General features: G+C 39.6%; 1 protein-coding gene across 3 annotated transcripts; it reads right to left on the bottom strand.

Moving 5' to 3' along the window:
• Positions 1–1,118: 1,118 nt before the first annotated feature.
• On the bottom strand, positions 1,119–21,568 carry slc7a11 (solute carrier family 7 member 11). 3 transcript variants are annotated; one of them, XM_047585633.1, is made up of 13 exons: positions 21,407–21,568; positions 20,500–20,782; positions 16,365–16,491; positions 13,808–13,923; positions 13,248–13,373; positions 12,556–12,655; positions 12,350–12,394; positions 10,429–10,552; positions 6,371–6,474; positions 5,985–6,081; positions 5,272–5,421; positions 4,924–5,101; positions 1,119–1,687 (listed from the first exon to the last, which is right to left on the bottom strand). In XM_047585633.1, the coding sequence occupies exons 2-13, from the start codon at positions 20,768–20,770 to the stop codon at positions 1,632–1,634; spliced, it is 1,494 nt and encodes a 497-aa protein (XP_047441589.1). In that variant the 5' UTR covers positions 20,771–20,782; positions 21,407–21,568; the 3' UTR covers positions 1,119–1,631. The 3 variants fall into 3 exon arrangements, with proteins under 3 accessions (XP_047441589.1, XP_047441591.1, XP_047441590.1); XM_047585635.1 differs by lacking the exon at positions 21,407–21,568 and adding an exon at positions 20,976–21,096; XM_047585634.1 differs by lacking the exon at positions 21,407–21,568 and having other exon boundaries at positions 20,500–20,932.
• Between the last annotated feature and the right edge of the window lie 5,406 nt (positions 21,569–26,974).

The following is a 26,974-nucleotide window of genomic DNA, read 5'->3' as shown; positions in this document are numbered from 1 at the left end:
GTACTCAAAGCGCTTTTCACAGACGCATCTATTCATTTGCTCACACAAGCACACACGCATTTACACATCAGTGCCACGTCAAGGACACTTTGGCATGTAGCACATTCTGGGGATCTAACCGCTAACCCTCTGATTCATGGACAACCCGCTCTACCAGAGCCACAGAGTCTATTATGTTGAAAAGACCATAGACAATATTGCTGCCACCAGCTTTAAATATTAATTATGTATATTATTTTAACATTCTATGCATAATTCCCTGGTGAAGACATATAATCTGTTATCACAGCTACGTAATATTGTGTTGTCATTTATTATATATGTATACAGCAAAAGCAAGTTGTGTGATGAGGACTGGAAATGTGACTGTTAGGGGGTTTGGTATTATGAGATGGGGTCACCCTTTTTGTGTTGATTAAAGCTGGTTTGACCGCTTTTAAATGAATATTAAAGTAAAACCCCAGCCAAAGCCGAGGCAGCCCATGAAGGAGTGCAGTGTAGCCACAGCTAACTGCTCAAAGCTCATACAAAGGCCCTGTCGTAGTTGAGTTTAAGCCAGCTTTTTTATGGCTCAGTGCTAAAGTAAAAGCTCCTGGGTATTTTGTCTGTATGCTGCCATCCTCTCATCAGCAGTAAAAGTCCTCCATTTACAGGACACAGAGCTGAGAGGGAAAGCAACGTGTCACGGAGCAGCAGTTACACAGACAGATTACCTGCAAATCCCACCCAGGGGAAATGGAGTGGAGCCACATCAGCAGACTGCACACCAGACACACATACACACATGCACACACTCACACCCCTTGGAGTAAGACTATAACCACACCAGACCACAAAGGGCCAAACCACTTCATTCCTAATGCAGGATGGAAACGGGTGGGACTGATGTGGTCTGACTGGCAAATGTGAAATGTGAGTGGACTACCAGGGGAACAGAGAGCCTACATAAGGTCGGGGAAATGATGGAAAGTAATAATAATGATTGAGTCAAATGGCAAAGGTCCTAATGGTGGCATGGACCATCTGCATGCTAAAGCCTGACTTGCACAGAGGCACAAAACAATCTCCTGCTACACAAAGTAAAAATAATAACATAAAACAACACAGAGAGCGTGCTCTTTATATCGAAGTCCTTTATTGTAGAGGAACAAATCAAAGTATTTGTCAGAATGTTATTTGAATGTTAATCTGTTGTGTTATTTTGACAATGTTTGATAACTGACTCACAAAAAAACTCTGCATATACAACACTGTCTGTGGTTGCTTAGACTTTTGGCAAATATTTTAAAGCTTTCTACAAAGAATCAGATGCTGCACAAACACAACATTGCAGGCAGTGTCTGCGCCTATACATAAGCTCTGTTATGGGGCTCTGTGTAACGTTGGTTACTGAGAGTTCCTATTGCCACATAAACAATGCCAAACAGGTAGACACTAAATTATTTCCATAACTTTTTAATCAAACCTCTATCCACTGAAGGGATATATACATACTAAATTCTAAATGTATATACTAAAATTCTATTTAACAAAAGACAACACCAGATTACATTCTTTGCCAGAGTAAATCTCAGTGTGCGGTATGTGTGCGTTTTGAGGGACCAGTGAGTTTTTGTGGTGTTTGTGTGCTGCTACTGGTCAGCAGGGACAACCTCCAGGATGATCTGCAAGGTTTTGTTGAAAGAATCTGCGGACACAAAGAAAACCATTTAAAGACCTCTCGAGATAACAACCTAATGAGACTGCGTGGTTGGAAAACGAATGAGGCGTGTTTGAAATTCACAAAGAACGTTTACAAGGCTGCAGCAACCAGGGAATCTGCACTTTTTAAGCTTATACAACAGAAATTAGCTGCTATTAGCAAAAGTGTGCGATTAGCACATTAGCAGGAGGTTATTAGGGCTGCACAATGAACATGCTTTGCTGGCAATAACACTATTACTTAAGGATTTGCCTCACCTCCTTTTCACAATCATCTTTGAGATCCTAGGCAGGAAAATGGAATTGTCCTATTTAATAAATTCAACAAACAGGAATAAAATTTTGTACTATCTGGTTTTAAAGTGGCTCTACACTGTCACACTAAAAGGTTCCAAAAGGGGTTCTTTATGCATAGAACGTTCCCTAAAATGTGGCTGTTAACATGCATCCTTAGTGTTTCATGTATCAAGGGGCCAGCTAAAGTGCAGGTTAAAGACAAATTTGAAGACAAATCCCAAGACTCACTGGAGAAGTATTTGAGAAACAATCACTCAATCACCTGTGACCATTATTTTAACACTGAAAACACACTATTTGTCCTGGCCCCACTGATGGACTGCCTACTTAACTGATATCCTCTGGCATACTGTAAAAGGATAGTACCGTTACCTTCAGGCTTGCTCTGGAGTTTTCAGGCTAGATTTTGTAAAGCATCTTGAGACAGTTTGTATTGTTATTGAAGCTATAAACAAAACTGAATTGAATTGTATTGAATTCATTCAGAAACACATGCACACACATGACCTCTATCTTGACTGTTTACCAGTAAAGGTGGTTAATAAGAATACAATTTTAATATGCTTTGTCAATGTCACTATATAATTAAATAAATTTAAACAAGAATTACCAATGAAGATGTTTATTATGAATATGCTGTGTTTGATTCTGTCATAAAATGCATATGCACATGGTTACTTAGCATGTGTTCATGCTGATATATGCACAGTAGCCAAGGTACTTTACAATAATGAATGGTGTCTTACCTTTTTTATTTGAAACTTTTCCAATATAACTGTGCATTACTCTATGTTTACAGTCTGAGCTTTGCAAGAATATCTAAATTAATTACATCACAGACAGCAAACTTAAAAAAAATATTAACTGAACACATGCTTCCAGTGAGCGATAGATTTAACAGCTAATTGCTTCCCTCACAAGCAGTGATGCCCATGGTTCTGACAGAGCAGTAGAGATCATTAGAGACAGCAGCTGTTTGCACAGCGTTCTGCTGCACCCAAATGATTCAGTATTAGTTTGTTTTTTGAAAAGTTTGCATTTTATTATCAGGTCTGAACAGGATCCCAGAGAGGTCATGTTTATTTATTAATATTGCATACGTCAATACACAAATTAGCATGGTCATGCAGTATAGCATATGACTTTTGGATAAACATCATAGAACTTTAGGAAAACACTCAGCATCCCTTTTTGTACGCACTGCACAGTATGTACACTGACCAGCCACAACATTAAAACCAATGACAGAAGTAGATAACATTGACCATGTTGTGACACTTCAGTGTTCTGCTGTGAAATGTTCGGACCTGGTATTCATGTGGATGTTACTTAGACATGTGTCACCCGTCTTGACCAGACGAGGCACCCCCACCCCAAAACAGTGACACTCCTTGATGGCAGCAGCCATCCACAGCAGGATGCAGCCTGACACAGACACGCACACAAAAACAGTTTAGGAACAACTCCAGAAACATGAAGAACAGAGCAAGGAGTTGACCTGACCTCCAAATTCACTAGATCCCAAACTGATCAAGTATCTGTGGAATGATCCACAGAGAGCCCTCCCTTCAGCCAATAGGACCCAAAGACCCCCACTGACAATATTCTGTCACCAGATTCCACAGGACACCCTCAGAAGACCTATGTCCATTCCCTGATAAAACATGCTCGTTCTTGTGATCAATCTAAACCCGAGACAACCACCACAGTCAAGGCCCAATCCAACCAGTATCTGTCACAACACAACTAAGTGCGAAAATTCGTACCTAATCAAATTCTCTCAGACACAGCAGGTTCAGGGCTCCACATCCAAGAGTGGTCTCTGGATATCAGGTTTCACTTCTCTACCGTCTTTTTAGGGTAGGTTGAGGCCAGAGTCCTAGACTCTGTGCACAAGATACACTCAGTGGACCTGAGTCCCAAAAGCCACACACAGAATGGACGTTTCCAATAACGGCAAAATTTTGGTGGAAATTTTCGTTGGAAATTAAGAAATGTGATTAAACTTTCTGTGTTTAATCCAACATCTACAGAGAAGCACAGACAAAGTAGCAAGGACTTAGGATGGCAAATGAGCAATGAGTTCACAAAATAGGTGTAGTTTATACTCCCCATCTGCTGAAGGTCACATTGCTCCTCCACCTTGGAGAGAGAACTGTGACCTTGACTCAGGCAGTAAAACAAGGACATCTGGACTCTACATAGTTCAAACTCATTCCAAATCATCAGTACAGCATATGCAGACGAAGGTTTTTGATGTTGTAAGGTACTGTGTGATACAAAATTTTCCATTACAGTTAAATAGTGTTTCTAAATTGACTGTAGGTGTGGATGTGAAGAGTGATAAGTTGTTTGTCTTTCTCTGTTAGACTGGAGACCTGTCCAGGGTTTAACCTGTGACAGCTGGAATAGCCTCCAGATGCTCTAGAGAATAAATGATTAAAATGATCATTCTTGATAATGATTATTGATGATTTATATAAAATGTCAACATGATTGACATGGTTGGACAAATTACCCTCGCAAGTTACAGGGTGAAAGCCTAAGTTTACAAGAACTTTAAGAAAAAGCAGCACCATAAAGAAGCAGACATGTATCAATATCTCATCTTCCGCTACAGCTTAATCCTCACTAGGGTCACAGGGGTTGCTGCAGCCTATTCCAGCTGGCATTGGGCGAGAGGTGGGGTACACCCTGGACAGGTCACCAGCCTATCGCAAGGCTTACACATAGAAAAACAACCATTCACACTCACACTCACACCTAGGGTCAATTTAGTCACCAATCAGCCTAATGAGCATGTCTTTGGAGGTGGGAGGAAACCGGAGTACCCAGAGAAAACACACACAGACACAGGGAGAATATCCACCCAGAAAGGAATCTGAATATGTTCCACTGCATTAGCAACCATTAGTGTAGATTTACCTAAAGTCCTCTGAAGCCACTTTGGTCTGTAGTTGAAGTAAATAAAGATGTAGTATGCAGGGATGCCAGTGAGAGAAATGGCAAATCCAATTCCTGTGTTGACCGGGTCCGAGTACAGAGACAAGAAGACCATGAAGAAGCATGTGAGGCAGAATACCACTGGGATGAAGAGCGGGACCTGTGGAAAAGACAAGTTTGCGATTACACACTGTCTGTATAAAGATATGTAAGTCTATGGAGCAGTACATCTCTGCAAAACTAACCAGTGCAAGTTCAAGGCTGATACATGAATGGTGACTGACATGAAACAGCACAGCTCCAGATGTGTATGGGTGTGGAAACACTGACCTTAAAGGGGCGGGGGAGGTCAGGCTTTGTGTATCGAAGGTAGATTAAACCCAGCACCACCACACCGATGAACAGCCAGCGCAGGAAGCTCATGAAGTTAAACAGGCTGTAGATGTCCCCCAGAAACAGCAGGAGTATGGTCATGGGGTACTTCTCACACACACACACACACACACACACACACACACACAAACATCAAACTGACATCAAAGGACTACTGACAACAAAGCAAGACTGCACTTTCTGTAATAACCATGACTTCTTCCTCTGGCATCAATTTTTTGATAATGTGAAACAGGCTGATCATTAAACTAATCTATAGATGTCCTATGCAAATGGAATCCTCAAAAGTATTAGCAGTTTATATACTACAAATACTGTATATCTAAGGTTGGAAGTGCTGCTGTTGTATCTTCAAGTCTCCCTAGTCTCCCTTGTATTATCTACAGCCATATACATCAGGTGTTCAGTGGCCTTTAAAGTACACTTAAAATAGATATATGAACAAAAAAACTATAAAGTTTTTATATATAATCATTTCTGCTTGTAGAATTGTGTTTTCTCCAGTTGATGCCATTCACCATGTTTATTTCACAGAGAAATCATTTATCATTAAATACAAGAATGTGAAATCTGGCATAAATAGGTCCAAACTACTGCTACACATGGGGTTAAAAAAGTCTTTGGGACTGATTTCTGAAATCTGAACTGACCAGTATGACGACAGCAACCAGTGGTGTGTGTCTGCGCACATGGATCATACACAAAACCTCAGGGAGGTGTCCTTCACGTGAAGCTACGAAGAACATTCTGGTGAAGGCAAACATACACATAAAAATATGAACAGGCAATGAAAATAGATTAGATATTGACATAATTTATGACAAATAAAGCTGAGCTCCATCTTGACCTATATTTATTTATATAGTACAGAATTACTCTGAAAACATCTGATCTTTAGCTTCTCCCTCTATTTCAAATTCATTTCCTGGTTTATGTTAACAATCAGTCTTCATTTGAACACAAATTTATATTTGTTATTTTACCATACAGTTATTACCACAAAATAATCTTAAATCACTCCTCAATTTATCTGTACCTCGATAAGGCAAATAAACTTCCATTCATAGAGCCATAGCAGGACAGGGCCACAAACACCGGCACTGCTATTGAGTAGTTCCCCAGAAGCTTCTCTGCAAATGTCTGGGGATATGAAGGTGACAGGCAGAAAAAAAGTTGTAATGTGCCTGAGACCACAATAAACTCAGTCACATTTTCGTGCAAACCAGAAACAGTTAGAGAGTTGGATGATTTAACATTATGAGACATTGTCACTTCTAAAAATACAGCTTTTCAGATTCTGCACAATTACTTGGTCAGCCAATCAAATACACTCTAGTTAATGGCCCGGTCATGCTAACAGGATTGTGGAAAACGTCAGATTTCAGAAGAAGTTGGACTGGATCTGAGGCTATTTTAAGTCAATCTGCTTGCATCCAGTGTTCACCACTTATAAACATTGCTCATTTTGCCAGCAGAATATTGCTTACTAAGCATGATAGTAAGAAACATGAGATCAAAACTAAGTGAAAATCTCCAAGCTTTCTCACAGTAAAATCATGGCTAGACTGAAGTCTTCTCAGGGGATAGTGCACGGGGAATGAAAGTGAAGTCACTATCGAAACAGTATACAAAGCAAAATAAAAACCTAAAGTTACATGACCGATATATCAAGCTCTCAAAAGTGCATTTTTTAAAGACAATGAAAAAGCTGAGGTTCTGCTAGGTCTTGAAGCATCATTATCTCTTACTGAGTTGTGGTTTGTCTCATTGTATTAAATGTAGCTAGTTAGATTATAATTAAAGCAGTTTACAAGGCTACTGGCAGTAATTGTCATAAACAGGTCATGCAAAAATGGAAGCAAAGGCTGATTATTATTCATGAAGCCATTCGGTATGGATTAGTCTCAGTCCATGCTTGCATGGACAAGCACAGATGGTTTGGGTGGGGTGGGGGGTGGGGTGTGGGGGCGGGGGGTGTTAACACATGTGTATTTGTAGTTTCATACAAATGGTCGTTGAAATTATGTCACTTCTAGGAACAGTTCGTAATAATGTGTTGTATATTATTTAGTAAGCTTGACTCCATAAAAATCCAGCACTGTGGTACTAGAAGCAAGAAGACATTTTCTTAGTGGTACATAATACGGAAGTTGCCCAACAAAACTGGATTGCATCTGGATGTTTTTCATCACACAGATCACAATGTGTGACGATAGAATCATGATTGTCTACAATGAATGAGGTCCCTGTTATAAGACTTGAGAAAGACCATTAGTCTAAAGTGTCCTCTCATCTGGGCATACTAGAGCAACAGCAAACGGACTTCCTTAATGCTTAAATATCTAGTTTAAATGTAAGTACTAGTAATAAAAAGACAATTTTGTTAGAAAACACCTGCTTGTAAAAAGGTTATTACTTCTCAAAAATAAAGTTATTTTCTAATGGCTACTTTATGGTGACTGGAGATACAGAAAATAAAAATGACTTACAGTTGAAATAATTCATTAGCCATTTCCCTCTATCATTTTTCACGCCTCCCATTATGTGAACTTACCGCTAATTTAAGCAGTCTAAAATTACGAATTGTGCCTTGAGGCCAGCCACTTCCAGACACCAGTTAAACTCTGTAATTAAGTTTGAGATGTAAACTACCTACTGTCTGTGAAAAAGGAAGAACAGAGTGTAATTTCTTTATCCCATCACAGCCTTCTAAGAACAGATAAATGCTCTTAACACCTTTCTTAAGGCGCTCCTATCACTCATTGTGCACAGGGTAATAAAACTAACTGCATTATAAAAGACCGGCAATCTCTTAGCAAATGGGTCTTCCTCAGATATAGGCTTACAGTAGCAGTCCTCATTCTAATAAGAAATGGTGACTGTACTTGTGAAATGTTGTGATGTGATTAGCATTAACAGGGCTGAGGTGGAACAATCACATTAACAGCTGATGGGAAGCTGAGCTGTCAGACACACTTGGCTAATAATGACGTGTTAAGTGCAGGAAGGAAACTGTGCTCAAGCCAGAATTAAACATCACTATGCCAACACCACCTCAGAGTAAGATCTAGTACAACTTTCTATAGAAGGAGTACTGAGCTCAGCAACGTATGTGAAGAACTCAATGTCAAAATTGTATTTGTTTGTTTGTATTTAGGGACTATTTTAGTTCAACAGTAACATTGCTTTGCCCAGAACACACTTCTGAGTTTATGCATCAAGAAAATGCTTGAATGCATATCTGAATTTAAACTGATGCTTCTGATCACTTTGCAGCAGAATTCAGTTCAGGTAATATTTATTTAATAATAAGCCAGTAACACCTCAATACTTTCTAAAGAAGCCAAAGCCTGAACACTCCCTTCAACATGAGGTAACATTGACAACAACTAAGTGTATATGTAAGGACCTATCTGCTTGAGGACCAGCTAAGAAGAGACAGAAAAAGGACAAGAGAAGGGAGAGGAAGAGAAGAACTAATCAGAGGTAGCAGATAAAATGCTTCTGGGTAAAGCATACAAAGAAGATTATGTGATACTTTTAGGTAATGCATAATAAATGCAAGATGGGAAGTGGATAAAAAGGATGTGATGGTTTGCAGCTGAGCGTGAAGAGGATGAGGATGAAGTTTGCTGGAGGGATTCTATATGAGATATAGCCTGGGAACCTCAGGATCCACCAGGAAGAAATGTGGTCCATCTGTATTGATCCAAAACAATCAATTCAAAAACAGCAGAGATGGTGAAACAGCCACAAATACTAAAGCAGAAACATGCTACTACCAAGCGGTCCAATTACAGCTCTTGGAGTCTGTGTCGCCGTGGCGTGTAGTTACATGTCTAGCTTCTGTATCATTTTAACGCAAAAGTCTAAACCACCTGTTCGGAAATAAGAGAAAGATGCTCAGTGCATAATGGAACATTGCCCAGCACCCTAGGCCAATAGCAGCATACCTGAGGGATATTGGCCACCTGAGCCCATTCCTAGCACATACTGTAGGAACCATATGTAAGCCTACACCTTAAGAGCAAAGTGTTCAGTTGGGGTAATATGTAACTATGAGATGTTTAAGGCCTGACGAGCAAGGCCTTTAAGGCGCCATGTATAAGGAAAAAGATTTTAAATTATATTCTGGAGTTAAAAGGGAGACAAAGGACAGAAGCTAAAATTGGACAAAAATGTTTTGTCATGCCAGTTCCTATCAGTGCTCTCAATGCAGTTTTAGAATATAATGCCCAGTTATGGGAACTACCACCTGACAAACTGTGGCAAGTTATAATGCATTCTGTTTAAGCGGATCAGCTTGTAAGTGTGTGACTACAGTATATGACTTTGCTCTTTGGTTCGGTGTTGCTAATTAAAAAAAAGGGCCACAAAAAGCTGTACTATTATGACAATTAAAATGTCATCCTAATAAAACCTTTTTTTTTATGTTAAGAAAAACAACTTTCCTTAAACAAGACTTATGTCTATAGAGGTTTTACTGACACATCATTATTCTACATGCAGCTGTGCTTTATTTCCAAGCTGCGTTGCTTCTGTGGAGATTTACATACCAAAAAAAAAAAAGGATCCAAGAAGGAACAGAGTAAAATAGAATGTACATTGATATAATTTGTATTTCTTTCTTAAATGAATTACAATGCAGGACAAAACACAACAACTTTAGTCATGTGAGTTTCAGACCGGCACCAGCCACAACTGCTGTTAATAAACACCCAAATTTCCCACAAGTCATTGAGAAGTGAAGAAGCTACTTGGATGAGTGGCAAAACATCTTGTTGCAAAGCAATATGGCCACACTGATAAGAGCTTACTCTTACCAACCATTTGTCACTTTTTTCAAACAATTTCTGCTTATTGTTGTGCTCTTGCTGTGATAATTATGGCTGAATTGACCATTTCTCTGGTTCACAACATTTAATTGTACAAAAAGAATCCGAATCTGAAGTCCAGCCATCTTACTTTTTTGGCTACTCCGTGACCTTGTTGTCTGAGAATCTTTGCAGACATAACATTGGTTAACAAAGAAAAAGAAAGAAGTTTGATTGTCTGTGTGAGCACAATATGTTATAATGCTTTTTATTTCCTTACCACAGCCACAGCCTCTGAGGCTAGGAGCTCCTCTGCTGACATCACTGTGTAGTACGCCACATTGGTCAGTACATAGCAGGAAGTCACAATTGCCATGGAGATACAGATAGCTAATGGCACCGTTCTGAGGGGAGAAGAGACAACAAAGGGTGCTGAATTGATAAAGAAATGTATTAAATAATATCAAGGTTGCATTTACTATATCAAACTGTGATCAAATGAAATGCTTAACCAATAAATGTGGATACAAAAGACACATGCAATAAAATGCTCAGCGTTTTCTTGGTTCATTTTTAGTTTGGACACACATTCTCATTTATTGTTTTTTTTTTTTTAATTTATTTACATGATTATTTATGCTGTGGTAGCCATGCAGGTTAAATAAATCCCCAACATCACACCTCCTCCTCTATGCCTCATGGTGGGAACCATGCATCACCTTTTCTGCGTTGCACAGAGACACGGCGGGTGGAACCAAAGATCTCAAATTTGGACTTATCAGAACAAAGCACAGATTCGACTGGTCTAATGCCTATTCCTTGTGTTTCTTTGCCCAAACAAATTTCTTCTGTTTGTTTTTCCTTAGAAGTGGTTTCTTAGCAGCTATTCAGCCATAAAGGCCTGAGTAGCTGTAGAGATGCGTCTGCTACTGTGGCATTAATCTGGGCTCTAATCTAATGTGCTGTTAACTTGCATTTTCTGAGGCTGGTGATTCAGATGGACTTATACTCAGCAGGAAAGGTGACTCTTGGTCTTCCTTTCTGGGCAGTTCTCAGTGGAGCCAATTTTGTTGTAGTGCTTGATGGTTTGATGGAAGTTTTTGCAATTTTCCAGACCGACTGAGCTGTTGTCCTTAAAGTAATGATGGACTGTTGTTTCTCTTTACTTAGCTGATTGGTTCTTGTCATAACACGAATTCTAACAGTTGTCAAACAGGGCTGTCAGCAATTGATGGGCTCAACCTTATTAAGAAGGCAAGAAATTCCACAAATGAACTCTGACAAGACACACCTGTGAAGTGAAAACCATTTAAGATGACTACATCCTGAAGCTCATTGAGAGAAGGCCAAGGGCTTACACCGCTGTGAACAAAGGTAAAGGGTGACTAGGAATCTAAAATACAAAACATATTTAGAGTAATTTAACCTTTTTTTTTTTCTTTGCTACATAACTCCACATATCTTGCTTCATATATTTGATGTCTTCAATATGAATCTACAATGTAGAAAGTAGTAAAATATAGAAATAAATAAAGAAAAAACATTGAACGAGAAGCTCTGTCCAAACTTTTGACTGATAGTATACATTAAAAAGCTAATTTACCGGTATAATGTATTTGCAAACATTTTACCGGTTATAAATTACAATTTAAGGCTTCTTGTCTCGTATTTCTGTTATCCCATTCTGTTGCTCAGTACATTTGATAAAGATAAATAATACGGGCAGCACTGTGGTGTCACAGTCACCTCACAGCAAGGAGGTCTGGGTTTGAATCCAACTGGGGGCTTTCTTTGTGGAGTTTTCATGTTCTAGTGGTGCACCAAACAAAAGTAAAGAATTATCTCTGAGTAGAGGCCTGAATCTTACAGGAGTAATAAATGTGGATTGGAATAATGTTTGCTGTATATTCACCTTTGGTCCATCTATTATTTGCTTTAAGCGTACTCAAAATTAAACCAAAATCGCCAAAGCCTTCACCAGCTACAGAGCCTTTCTATTGGAATGAGCTTCCAGGTGATGTTAATGCAAAAAAAATAAAAAATAAAAACAGTTTGATGAGAGCAGTGAGACTAAAGTTCCTGGCTATAAAACCAAAACATTCAGCTGAAAGACACAAAAATTCCCAGTAGCACTGAAAGAAACAGAGATAGTTGGCAATAATTCCCAGTGAAAGTGTCCCTTTTCATTACATTACACTCACTTCTCGGGATTATCTACCTCCTCTGTCACAAAGTTCAGGTAGAACCTATAAAAAGGAACAGATGTTAGATTGTATAACCTGTACTGATGATTCGACAACAATGAATGTGGAACTGAAGTGCACACAAACCCAATAACTGACAAACTTACTAACTGTGCGTTGATGATGATGATGTGTATGCATGTATGAGTGAGGACCATACCTACCACCCAGCGTATGCATACATCCCAGAGTAGAAAGCCAGTGGCATTCCAGACAGCTTTACATTGCTCAGCTCAAAGGCATTCTCAAAATTTCTGGTTTCGCCTAAATACACACACACAAACGCACACACATACACACATATACACATGCCTAAATGAAGATGGCTTGTTGATGCCATGGAATGATCTGTGCAAATAGTTTTACACAAGGACACAGTTGCACAAGTCACGCAAATCACTATTTTGTTCGTAATGATTATGAGATGGCAACTTAAGTTGCATTCAAGCATTTAACTTAAGTTTCATGTATTAACAACTCCAGTAACTGAAGTGAAAAAGCACCAATAATGTATGAAGAGTAAGGCTTCAGATTCTGATTTTAAAGCGAGGTTTGTAGCTGACGGAGGACAATGACTCCACCTCTGAACAACTTCTATGGGGACATTGTGAAATGCCCCAATGCTTGCTGTGAGCAGCTGTTTTTTATGAACTGCAGGGCTTCAAGGTTATATTTACTCTACATGTTTTTGTCTGAGACAAAGAAAACCCCGTTCACTATTGCAGCTGCGTGTCTGTGTGATGTCCTGGAGACCAATAATAATATAGGTAGAATGCTAAATGTCTTCTTGACTTTTAAGGGTGGTCGGAGCTCTGGTAAAGTAGTATATGTAGTGATGCTGGTTTAAAAGGCTTACCTTTAAAGAGCTCATACATTCCAGGCACTATGATGATGATGATGGCCAATAGCTTGGTGAAGGTGAGGAGGATTTGGATTCTGGCTGACCATGTCACACTGATACTGTTCAGGTACATAACAGAAGCTGCATAGAGAGAATGTTGTGTCATTACCTTACTTTGTGACCATATTGAAAGTTTCTCTGTATAGATGTACAACAGTGGTTGTAAACCATTTTATAATCATACATCTGATTACTGTGTTGAAACATGTTAACAAAATTAAGAAAGGACAATATTAAAGGGTAATGGATAATATACCCTTTAAAATAAAACATTATTTCTAAATAAAACATTGATGGGAAATAACAGGAATTGTCCTTTAAATGTCTGGTACTTCAACTATTCTGGCAGTTTAAGCCTCAGACTGTCAGTCAGGGCTCATCATCACAGTAACAGCAAACCATTGGATTTCCATCTTTACAGAGTAAGTCAGAAAAAGTAAAAGGTTAATATCATCCATCCAATACCATATTGTTACTCTGATGTAGTAACTTAACAGTAGAATGGGTATACATACTTATGCCGATGGCGGTGACCAATTTTACAGCCATCGGGGGAATATCGCATGGCATGAACAGAGGCTCCAAAATATACTGACCAAAAGCCAGAGCAATGACTGCCAATGCAGCAGGCCTGCAGAGCACAATACAAATGTATCAACTTTCATAACATTAAGTGTTTAGGTTAATGTTAACTCTTTCATGAACATGCTTGAGAGAAAAAGTGCAGCAATGAATCCAGTGTACACACTACCTGATCATTTGCAAACAGCAGAGACTGCAGTATCGCACTAACATTACCAAGGCCAGTCAACAGCATTTTTTCCCTGCCCCTCCCAAGCCCCTGCACCACTGTCTCAAATCCAGCTTTACCAATCCAACCCAAAGTCAATTTCATACCGATTCATGCTGAAAATGAGATAGTTATGTTTTACTGGAGACTGAAAGATAGTGTTTTGACCCTCAGCCTTACTGAGAGTATTAAGACATTTTGAGTTTGAGATTTTCAGTTATGGGTGGGTGGTCTTTGATGTGAAATGATGTACAAACCATGCAAAAACAACAGAAAAGTATACCAATAGACACAAGATATAGCTTGGCATGTTGCTCATTCAATGATCCTCTGCAATTTTTTCATCATATTTTCTTTCTTTTCTTTTTATTTAAGTCAAAGTTATTGAAAGACAAAATACAAATAACTTGTTCCCACAAGATAAAACAGATGTTTTATCACCACAAGATGTTTGTGATATCAGATGGGCAGCTGGCTCGACAAACCATTCTCATAATCACATCCTCATGTGTTGGGCAGAATGCTGGCTACCTAACAGTTTGCCTTCAGTAAGACTGAAATAAGGTTGGTTGGTCCCACAGGCTCATCTTATGGCTCATCAGTATTTCTGTCTTCATTTCCCACACCAACCACTGAGCCACTGTAGCCAGTTAAATCTCTCTTTGTCCCTCTCATTCTTGTTTTAATTCTCTGCCTCTGTCTCTGCTCATTTCCCATGGTTTCCATTCAACCTCACTTGCCTGGGGCGAGCATAAAATTGGGGAGCTCAGGACAGGCACTCGACTGTTTGTACTACTTAGCATTGGCTATGTACACATACAGCTGCTATGGAGCATTTTCCCACCTCTCTGTTCTACACTAAACTCTGTGCCCCAGTTCCCCCAGGGACATTGTGTGCTGTCTGTTTTGTCTTTATACGGCAAAAAAGCAACACAGACTAACTATGGACCCATCTGCGAAATGGAAGAATTACAATCAGTCAGCTGTCTTTTATTTCATCATTAAGGGTTCCTATTGGTCTATTAACTGATTTTAATTACCCTTATGTAGCAGAGTGAGTGTCCTATTCTGTTTTCCCCCTTGTTTATGTTTCGTTGCCATGGTTTTTGTTAATTACAGAGACGATATGAAGCAGCAAGGAGCTTAGAGCCACCCCTTTATGGCATTTGGCACATGCTTCCCTTTCCAGGTCACTTGGCATCAGACGCCTCAGGTAGGAACGATTTGTTTGCTGGCTCCCAGCCATGATTTGAGGTAATTAAATTCTAATGTTAGCTGCAATTCTATGACAGACTCTTTTCACCTCCGCGCCTCCGGTCCTCCGGTCCTCATTCCAACTACTCCAGGTATGTTTTATTGATTATCGTTTCACCATTCATTTAAGAAATCACACACACATCTAAATTAAGAAAAGAACTGTGGCAGAAATGGCAGATTTCTTAATTTAGTTATGTCATTCTGATTTTGGAACTCCGCTGTAATCCAGTGTTAACCCATCATGACTTAATGAAAAGATATATCAATATTTGACCACCCTGTGATCACCCTTTGCCTTCAAGACAGCATCAATTCTTCTAGTTACACTTGTACATAGTTTTTGAAGGAACTCGGCTAGTAGGTTGTTCTAACTAACTAACCACAGATCTTCTGTGGATGTAGGCTTCCTAGAATCCTCTTCATGTAATCACAGACACACTCCATGATGTTGGGATCAGGGCTCTGTGGGGGCCGTGCCATAACTTCCAGGACTTCTTGTTCTTCTTTACATTGAAGATAGCTTTTAATGACCTTGGCTGTATGTTTGGGGTCTTTGTCATGCCACAGAATACATTTGGGGCCAATCATACGCCTCCCTGATGATATTGTATGATGAAGTACCTGCCTGTATTTCTCAGCATTGAGGACACCATTAATCCTGACCAAATCCCCAACACCATTTGGAGAAATGCATTATTCATATTTTTGAAAGTCTTCTTAGTTTACAGCATTTTTCCACACCTGCCTAAAACGTTTGCACAGTACTGTATTGTATTCACTCTCTATAAACTATAAGCTCTTTTTAGCTGATAAAAATTCTTCTGTAATCTCTTAACTGCGTCTGTGTCCAGTTTCCTGCTGAGCAGATAAAGTACACTATAGTCTTTTCATATTAAACAGCTGCTTGTTGCTGCTGTTGTTGTCACTTTAACCACCATCTTTAACATTACATAAAAATGTTGGCTAGTGCAGTTTTAAGTGAAAAGTTGGCTTCCACAGACTAAAGTCAAGGGGGCACACATTACCTTATAGCAATGAGTTCGGCCCACAGTCTTATAAAAGCCATCATAGGTCCGAATGCTTCCAATATGTAAATGTAGTGTCCACCGGACTTCTTAATAGAGGTCCCCAGCTCAGCATAGGACAGGGCTCCTGCAGTGACAAAGATGAGATATTAGGATTGGCTCTGAAAAAAATAGAGGGTAGGTAAAGAACAATGCCAGGGCTATTAAACTATCTCTACCATATCTAAACAAATATATAGTTCCTCCTGGGCCCCATGATTGCCACAATATATTGTTGTGGGAGCCTCCCTATGTCTCTATACATAAATTAAGAAAGCAAGATTTAGTGACCACATTTCAATTCCAATTTTAGGTAACAGGAATTAAGGAGAGCAGGAAAGGGGTTAAGAGGGGGTATTTAAGGACCATGTGCTCAGGACTTTCATTTCAGCGCAAAACCGAAGGATTTAAGGAAAATATTACTGTACACTGTGCACAAATACTACAGTACAGAGATGCGCTTACCACTACTTTAGGTCTACCTCTTAAAGCAAGTATTTCAATTGTGCCTCCTGGAAATTATACTATAGTATACTACATTAAAATGACAATCTGGAATATTTTAAAAAGACATGGCTCTATTGCCAAACACAATGGTTAATGAGCCTATGGTCTATTGACTAAAGCAGTAAAAAACATTCCGTCCATGGATATCCTCAACACCAGTGGCAGCTGGTGGTGAAATTTGGTGGGTGGGCTTACAAATACATAATACAGATTAAATAGTTAACACAGCACCAAAAGAAACATCACCTTCAAAACACACAGTTACAATACATCAATTACAGGTACACTAAACTGTTTTAGTGCTCTACATCAGTGGTTCTCAACTGGTCTGGCTTCAGGATGCACCGTCACCCCTTGATGACAAGATAAAAGAACATTTTTAACTTTACATTCAATTCAAAATCATTGAATGACGAGATTGTGTAATTTGAACCTGAGACAGTACAATATAATACCACAGTATGAAAACACACAAAAAACCCATATGTAATGATAAACCAAAACGACCAGTGAGTGGCGATGCTAGAGAGGGAACTATTCCCGTTTACCCTCAATTACCTGCAAGTGTTGATCTATTCAGTCACTTTTTAAAGCATTAATCATAAGGATGACATGACAATCACAACATTTCACTAACAGCCATTTTTAACAGACTCAGTTGGTGTTTTCATGCAAAATATGTGAAATAAAAAAGTGCAACATCTGGGAAATATTAATAAAAAAATGAAATAACTTTTAGCTTTGGCTGAGTAACTATGACAACTGACACTACACTTTGAAAAAAAGCAAAAAAAAAAAAAACAACAAAAAAAAAAACAAACAAAAACATTTTGAGTGTGTTTTGTCCCATATGGCAACCAGTGTCACTAACCACTTTGCTATACAGCCATACGTTGTTTCCCATATGATTTGCCCTGCATCCATGTTTCCTAGTTTTGTCCGATGTTGTTTCAAATCCACAATTCCTTGTTGGGTCTATGCCATATCTCCCCCAGGAAAGGAGGCATGAAAATCAGAAAAGTGAATTCTTGGATACACTTGCCGTTAGCCAGTCCTTTCTTTCACACCAAGAAACACAAAACCTTTGTCCCTTTGAGTTATTTAAACATCGTTTGGCCGATGCGATTAAATGAATGAAAGCGGACCAGGAGCACTGGAGCTGTAATAAATCAGCCTATTTAGAAATACTCTGGGTTTTTTTTTGTTTTTTTTGTTTGTTTGATTTTTTTTAACTTTTTGGTGCTGTTGCTACCATTGGTTTCCTCAATACGTAAAACAATCTGTTTCAAGTTATTTAAAAAATAATTTTTTCATATTTTTTGTGTTAGCTTGGGAGGGCTTAGCTCTGTCAGCCATATACCAGCCATCCCTGCTCCAGAGTGGAAAAGGTGGATGAGAGAAAGATGACAGCCAAACTGTCAAGCATCCTGAAAAACCCCTTTCACTCCTTGTATGGGAGTGTTGTGGCCTTAGGTAACTCATTCAACTAGAGGCTGAGACATCTTCTGGACAGTACATTAAGTAAATGTACTTCTTTACCTTTCTGTGCAAATGGTTTAGTCTTTTCTCAAGTGCAATTCACATCTCAGGTACTTGGATTACTGTTATTTCTGACCAATGTGTTTTAATAGGACCAGTCCTATCGGAGTATGCATGATATTCATCCAAGTCATATGTATATTCAGCCTGCAATACTTTATCTATAACCCTTTTCCCTCATAAATCTACTCAGTTCTTCAATCTGTAGCGAGTAATTTAAACTTTGTTCAGTTTTTGCATTTAACCAGAATTTTTGAACTAACCTGTCCTGCTGCTATAACAACTAAATATCCCCAAGGGCATCAATAAAATCCTCTACTTCCAGAGGTTGTAAAGAAAATACAGAACAATATTTATTTGATGTACACAGTCATTAGAAAGAATGAAAACGTACTTGAAAGTGTGTCAGTGTGTCAGACAAAAGCATTTCAGTCAGTGCAGTGTCTGCAGCCTCAAGTAAATTTAACTTCATGCTTAATTTTTTATTTTTTTTTGAAAAATGCACCTGAAAGAGTGGCTGCATGTCGCCAGTAGCTCCATGATGTAAACCTTTTTTGGGTAATTCTTATTAAGTTATTGGTTGTTTTTCTGTGTCTTGACCATGTCAACATGGTTTTTGGTCGTTTTTATCTTTTTGTGCTGGTTTTATTGTTTTTCTGGACTATTTGTCTTTGGCTGTGTCATTGGTCGTTGGCTGTGGCGCTCGGCAGAGCGGCCCTCATGTCCGTTGGAGTGTTCCTGTGATCTGCTGCTAGCGCTGACTGTGTCCCCTGAGCTGCCGGGAGTGCGGCCTGAAATTCCTGCTGACCTTCAGAAGGAGTGCTGGGGATGGCAGGCTGGAGTTGGAGGTGGAGGAGCAGAGAAGGAGGTTCAGGTTAGCGGTGTCGTCTGTCCTTATGGGGAATGTGAGGTGTTTGGCAGCAGGATTGATGGATTGTGTGCGTTTGGTAGGACCCAGAGGGAGTGTATCATGGGAAGAGCTTTGGAGACCTGGTTCACACCGACAGTACGCCTGTACTGTCTGTTTGACTATGAATTGATGCACTCTGTTGGCGTTTACATCCCTCCCTCAGCAGACAAGGAAACACCATGCAACACGATCCATGCCACTGTTGCTATGCAACTGACCAAACAACCACATCACCTTAGACACTGTTTTGCCAACTGCTTTTGTACATTTGTTCATAATGCTAATTCTGTAAATTTGTCTTGATTACACTGTTTATTTTACTAGATAATAGTTATTTTTTATTTTATTTCAATCTAATCTTATTTTTTTTGTCTGGCTTTTATGAGTGTTTACTTTTATGTGCCACACATTTACATACGGTGACAAAGTAATTTCCCTCGTGGATCATTAGAGTCTGTCTAAGTCTAAGTCTATATGCTGCACTGAGTTTGTAGTCACACAAGTTAAAATATGAAAGTAGAACTTTACACATGGCCCGTCAATAAGTGGGGTGGGTAGATAGATAGATAGAGAGATAGACACACAGACAGACAGACAGACAGACAGACAAGCAGTTGTGAGAGTGTGGCATACAAAGTGCGAAGTGATATGTTTCACACCAGCAGGAGCAGGTGTAGACATGCCTGTTGCTTTTGCAGTGTAAAACAGAGCAACTTGCCATGTCCTTTGATCATTAAGGCAAAGCTTTCACAACTCTTTTTTATTTTTTCAATGAGTAATTTAAAAGCAATCAAGCCTCAGCATGTTTCGTGTTACATCATAAAATGTGAAACTGGCTGCTATTTTTACATAGCACATTGTCTCCTCCAGACATAACTATCAGATGAACAGCAAACATGTGGAAGCAATATCAGTGGCTAGTAATCAAATATTACTCCAGGTCGATGCAGTGTCTGATAAACTCCTAGTGTTAATTGTTCAATTTGTTAAACACTAAAAATATTTGGAAAAAATTGTCTTTTTATTAATTTTTGGAAATGTCTGGATCCTTTTCTAATTTGTTTTCTGCTTTCGCCAGGATCTTCTTCATTTAATGTATTAAATCAGAAAATGCAAAAGAAAACCTTTGAAGCAACTCACCGAAAAGTGATAGCACACCACAGGCAATCCACACAACAAGGGACACCCCAACACTACCAGAGTACTTGAGTATTCCCTTTGGTGAGATGAAGATCCCCGCACCAATGATGGTCCCAATGATAATAGAAATCCCACGGAGCAGCGTCACTTTCTTCCCCAGTTCCACCTTATTGTTGTCCTCATCCCGCAGCGTTCCACAGGGATCTGTACCATTGTGTCCATTTACTGACATTTTGTCATTTTCTTGAGCAGGAGTACACCCCTTGGTCATATTTTAAGAAACCTGTAACACACAGACACACTACTCTGTTTGTTTTGCTGCTTTTGAAAAGCAGTGCATTTGACTCAGGATCTCCCGTATTAGCTTTGAATCCGGTCTGTTTGACTGACGCAGGCAAAGTCACAAAACTCAGAGTAAAACTAAAGTCCAGGGAGGTAAAACCTCCCCTCCCTCTCTCTCCCTCTCCCTCTCTCACCCTCTCTCTTTGTTCTTCATGCCCCACTCAGAAATCTCTTGCTGTATAGCCGTGGGTGTCTGAAATGTTTCTTCCCATGACTTCTGCCTGCTCTCTGAAACCAGTTGTGTGTGATGAGGTGTTGCACCACTTTAGTGCAGAGTAATCATGACACAGCAACCAACTTTCAGGGCCATGCATCCTTCTCGACCTGTATATTTTGTCCAGACAGTTTTATTCTTGTCTTGCAGAATAGAAAAGTCTGATTGGGACAGCAGTTACTTACAAGTTAAGTTGTGATACTAAAATGCATATAGATTGTGACGAGGAACCCCCGAGTCATTCAAACAGATTCAACACACATCCTGCCTCCTGGACAATATATTTCCATGACTTATACAAATGTAACTCTAACTTGTTCTCAAGGCGATTTTGTTGTCTGCAACACTTACCCTGTTGACTTAATTTTCGCCAAGCTACAGACTTGTCCTTCTTTACATCCTTAGTGGTATTGCATTTCTCACATGCAAGTATAGTAGAAAAACTCAAACTGGAATAACCCAACACCAAGCATCTGGGGTGTTTATATAGTCTTTGTGTAGTGTTACATGTTGTCCTGAGCCATAGACGTGTGCGATAAATGATAAGTTTGTGTGTGTGTGTGTGTGTGTGTGTGTATTCTGGGAGCTCTTTTGGGAGGCGCAGTGTTTTTTTTTTTCCTGTTTTGATCACATCTGAACATGGTGTAACTGGTGTGTGAGGTCACACTGTTTACTTTCAGTATTTCCTAACTCCTCCTTTGGATCTGTAAATGTATTTGCCTTGACATTGTAATAAATTAACCAAACGTGGGAAAGCAAACACAGGAGCACACACAGGAGCATTTTGAGTGCTCAATATAGTAAAACATGACCTGGATGCAGGGCCGGCTCTACCCAATTTGGTGCCCTAGCCGACAGAGTGTCAGAGACCACAAACAACTGGCCTACAACATCCTCACAAACTCTCTGAAGCATGTATCAGAAGGCCCCTCTCCAGCAGCTGTTAGGCCATCTAGACAGATTTAGAGAAGATAAGTGTATTACTGTACAAGAAAAAAAAAGTTAAAAAAAAAGGAAAACAACTGCTCCAGTTTGCAGACCTTTTGCAGACCATTTGCATCAGTTGTCTATAGTAGAAGGAGAACTAAACAGCAAGAATGGGCTGTCATTAGACTCACAGTTGTTAACAGAATAGAATAGAATAGAATAGAATAGAATAGAATAGAATAGAATAGAATAGAATAGAATAGAATAGAATAATACTTTATATTAGCTAAAGCTTTTAAGTTTTGAAGCTTGGAGTGAGACATATATTTGCTGACTGGTCAAATGCTATAATGACATGTTCCATGATGCAGAGCGATCTCTGCTGATTGGCTGGATGAAAAGCTTGTCTCTCTTGACTGCACTAGAGGAAGTGACCATATATGGTCATTTGTCCTTATTTCAACTCAGCTCACGAGATAGAATAAATGAAATGCCTTCACACAAAAAGAACACATTACATACCTTTATGTAAGGACTTCTTCACCTCCTCCTGTTTTCTTCTCTTTCAGTACTGAGCAGCCAAAGGCTTGGACATTTTCATCTGGTATAACAACCTGTCTGTCACTGACATAACCTCAGTAACCTCACATCGCGTGACTCACAATTGAGAAACATGTCATTATTTATATCTCTTCCCATCTTTACAAGAAGAAGAGCACTTTCAGGGCTAGCAACAAGGAGGAGGTGATAGATATACAGAGCAGTGATGGGAATGATGGCGTTAAAATAAACGGCGGTACTAACGGCGTTACTTTATTCAGTAACGGGGTAATGTAATTAATTACTGTTTTTCCATCTTTATAATGCCATTTCCATTACTGAAAATTAAATGGGGCGCGTTACTTGGTTTTCAGCCACTGGAGCCGCGAAACTGTTTTTTCTTCTTTTTTTTGGCGAGGAGAGGAGGGAGAAACAACCGCATAGGTGATGATGATTGGCTAAAGTGGAGTAGGCTTTCACAATAAGCCAGTCTCAGGCAGTGTTCAGTTTGTACACAATCACACCAACACCCAACTAGCAGAGGTAAGCGGCAGTAGTGCCGAATGTGGAGGAAATGTTGAGAGCCGTTACCAGATATTTTCATGGTGTTATAACCCATATTTACTCTGATAATGTATTTATGTTCACTTTATAGCCATAGCTGCCCCCTTATATATTATTGGACTCTGGACTCACCGTGTGCAATACCCCATTCAATGTCATGAGCAACAACTCAGAACACAGGTTCACTTATGCTTCTACATATTGTTATATATATTTCTTATATTTTTTCATTGATGTGTGTATTCTTACTATAATTGTCTACATTGCTCTTTGTTCTTAACACTGGTACACTTTGAGTAGAAGACGGCACCCTCAGTGGATTGTTGCCGGGTCCAGGAAGCGACGTAGGCAGAGGAGGAAGAGGAAGCAAAAGCAGGAATACAGGTCCAGCCTCCTGCTAAGGCTAAAGAACCAACCACACAAGCCACCTCTGCTGAGCCTGCATCACAAAATCACTCACAAAATGGACAAACTGGAATTCCAACTTGCGGGAAATCGCTACATTCGAGACTGCTGTGTCCTCATCATTATGGACACCTGGCTAAACACAAAAATACCCAATGCTAGCGTGCAGCTAGCTGGCCTATCACTACATTGCTGGGATCAGACTGAGGACCCCAGTAAATGGGCTCTGTATCTACGTACATGAAGTGTGGTGCAACAACAGCATGATTATAGAGAAGCATTATTCCCCTGACATTGAGTATATGTCGAGATGCCAGGCTTATTTTCTCCTGAGAGAGTTAACGGTAGTGATCGACACTGCTGTTTTTATGGATGGACGCCATAAAAGATTAACACAATACCCTGATGGTGCTCACATCAAAGCTGGAGGCTTTAATAAGGCCAATTTAAAGACTGCACTCCCAAAGTTCCACCAACAAGTCAAGTGTCCAACAAAAGTAGGCAACACTCTTGACCATGTGTACAGCATATCAAGCAGGGCTACAGAACCACCCCTCCCCCATCTCGACCAGTCAGACCATCCCTACCTGTTGCTCATCCCTGCCATTGACTGTACAGGTGCTGGCCAGTAAATTAGAATATCATCAAAAAGTTGAATTATTTCAGTAATTCCATTCAAAAGGTGAAACTTGTATACTGTATACTTTCCTTCCACACATAGTGATATATTTCAAGTGTTTATTCATTTTCATTTTTATTATTACAACTGACAACTAATGAAAACACCAAATTCAGTATCTCAGAAAATTAGAATATTCTGAAAAGGCTCAATATAGAAGACACCTGGTGCCACACTAATCAGCTGATTAACTCAAAACACCTGCAAAGGCCTTTAAAAGGTTCCTCAGTCTTGTTCTGAAGGCTCCACAATCATGGGGAAGACTTCTGAGAAAACAGTTGTCCAAAAGACGACCATTGACACCTTGTACAAGGAGGGCAAGACACAAAAGTTGATTGCTAAAGAAGCTGGCTGTTCGCAGAGCTCTGTGTCCAAGCACATTAACAGACAGGCGAAGGGACGGAAAAAATGTGGTAGAAAAAAGTGTACAAGCTCTAGGGATAACCGCACCCTGCAGAGAATTGTGACGACAAACCCATTCAAAAATGTGGGGGAGATCCACAAAGAGTGTACTGCAGCTGGAGTCAGCGCTTCAAGAACCACCACGAAGAGACGCATGAAAGACATGGGATTCAGCTGTCGCATTCCGTGTGTCAAGCCACTCTTGAACAAGAAACAGCGTAAGAAGCGTCTCGCCTGGGCCAAGGATAAAAAGGACTGGACTGCTGCTGAGTGGTCCAAAGTTATGTTTTCTGATGAAAGCAAATTTTGCATTTCCTTTGGAAATCAAGGACCCAGAGTCTGGAGGAAGAGCGGAGAAGCACAGAATCCACGTTGCATGAGGTCCAGTGTAAAGTTTCCACCGTCAGTGATGGTGTGGGGCGCCATGTCATCTGCCGGTGTTGGCCCACTCTGTTTCCTGAGGTCCAAGGTCAATGCAGCTGTCTACCAGGAAGTTTTAGAGCACTTCATGCTTCCTGCTGCTGACCAACTTTATGGAGATGCAGATTTCACTTTTCAACAGGACTTGGCACCTGCACACAGTGCCAAAACCACCAGTACCTGGTTCAAGGACCATGGTATCCCTGTCCTTGATTGGCCAGCAAACTCGCCTGACCTTAACCCCATAGAAAATCTATGGGGTATTGTGAAGCGGAAGATGCAATGCGCTAGACCCAACGATGGAAAGGAGCTGAAGACGACTATCAGAGCAACCTGGGCTCTCATAACACCTGAGCAGTGCCACAGACTGATCGAGTCCATGCCACGCCGCATTAATGCAGTGATTGAGGCAAAAGGAACCCCGACTAAGTATTGAGTGCTATACATGCGCATGCTTTTCATGTTCATTCTTTTCAGTTGGCCAACATTTCTAAAAAAAAACATTTTTTTCATTGGCCTTTTCAATATTCTAATTTTTTGAGAAGCCAAATTTGGAGTTTTCATTAGTTGTCACTTATAAATATCAAAATTAAAAGAAATAAACATTGGAAATACATCGGTCTGTGTGCATTGCATGAATATAATGTACAAATTTCACTTTTTGAATGGAATTACTGAGATAAATCAAGTTTTTGATGATATTCTAATTTACTGGCCAGCATCTGTACTATCGACAAACTCACCGTGACATCACCGATTGGATTCTGAATCTCGAAAATTAAGCCCAAAGTGGGTGGAGCCTGCGGTCACCATGTTGGTTGAGCTTTACTCTGATATTCCAAATATGGATATCGGGGTCGGGTTGGGATGGAGCTACAGCCACCTGAATGTTGAAACCCACCCACCCAACTCGACGCTACCGAGCTAGGCTAATCACTATCTGTGGTGCTAGCAGCCGGCTAACACGGTGGCCTTGCTCCCAGTTTGATGCCATTTGTCCCGACTAAAATATAATACATAATACATTAAATACAGTTATGATTTAGAGATTAATGTCTAATTAAAAAACTGTTACAAGTTATGAGTCACATTTCACATCTTAGCTATAATAAAATTTGGTGATGTAGTGATGACTTTCAGTGTTCACTGCCCAGATTTGAAGTCTTGATAGTCCAGTTCTTTATCTCATGTAGAACATCTGGATCACCTGAATTTTACAGACAAACAGACATGCAAAATAATGTATGTGTTATATGTACAAAATGTGTATGTGTACGGAATATTACTACGCATATTCACATTTTGTTTCCTCGATCTTAATTTATATTACTGTCTAACTTAAACTACTAACATATAAACCTCATTTCAATATCTAGAGTAACATTATGTATGAACCCATGCTGTAATATAACATTAATATTTTTTTCCGTATTTTACCGTAACTTTGGTCATATGGAAAAACTAACGCGAACAAGACATTAATGTTTCGTACTTTACGTGGTGGATAAATATTTCCCAAATTGACACACTTTACTTAAAAGTATTATTAATTATTATTTACGTTTTGACTTCGTTTGCCGTTTGATTGATAGCCTCTCATTAGCCTGGATAACAAACCGGAGTCTCGCTGGAAGGCTAGCCTAAGGCTAATTCATTATGCGTTATTCATTATGGCTAATTAGACAGTTAACTTCAGCTATTGGACAGGCTACATTGGGTACTGACACCGACTATAAGAATAATTCTCCAGATTCACTTACCCGATGGTCTTGAAGAAGGTGCAGCAAATCAGACAACTGTTATTTTTTATTTAAAATGATCCAAAATGAACCAAAACCTAAAACTCAGTCAAAAGATTGTCATTAGAGTGTCATTAGCTCATTAGCCCCCCCCCCCTCAAATAAACCATTGAGACCAAAACCGTTTTTTGAACCAGGCTGCAAACATGTTTAATAATGCTGTAAAGTTGGGCTTTTTAACAT

Source organism: Mugil cephalus, chromosome 5 (assembly GCF_022458985.1).
Source record: "Mugil cephalus isolate CIBA_MC_2020 chromosome 5, CIBA_Mcephalus_1.1, whole genome shotgun sequence".
Classification (NCBI taxonomy): Eukaryota; Metazoa; Chordata; class Actinopteri; order Mugiliformes; family Mugilidae; genus Mugil; species Mugil cephalus.
The sequence above is the reverse complement of the archived record's forward strand: the minus strand, read 5'-3'. Positions and strand labels throughout refer to the sequence as shown.

Bases quoted from the DNA above. Each gene is read 5' to 3' on its own strand.
- slc7a11 (XM_047585633.1), bottom strand. From the start codon at position 20,770: ATGACCAAGGGGTGTACTCCTGCTCAAGAAAATGACAAAATGTCAGTA. The intron at 12,656-13,247 runs GTAAGCCTTTTA...GTGTGTATTTAG, and splicing joins AATGTATGAGCTCTTTAAAG to GCGAAACCAGAAATTTTGAG. The intron at 5,102-5,271 runs GTCAGTGTTTCC...TCTTTTCCACAG, and splicing joins ACCTCCCCCGCCCCTTTAAG to GTCCCGCTCTTCATCCCAGT.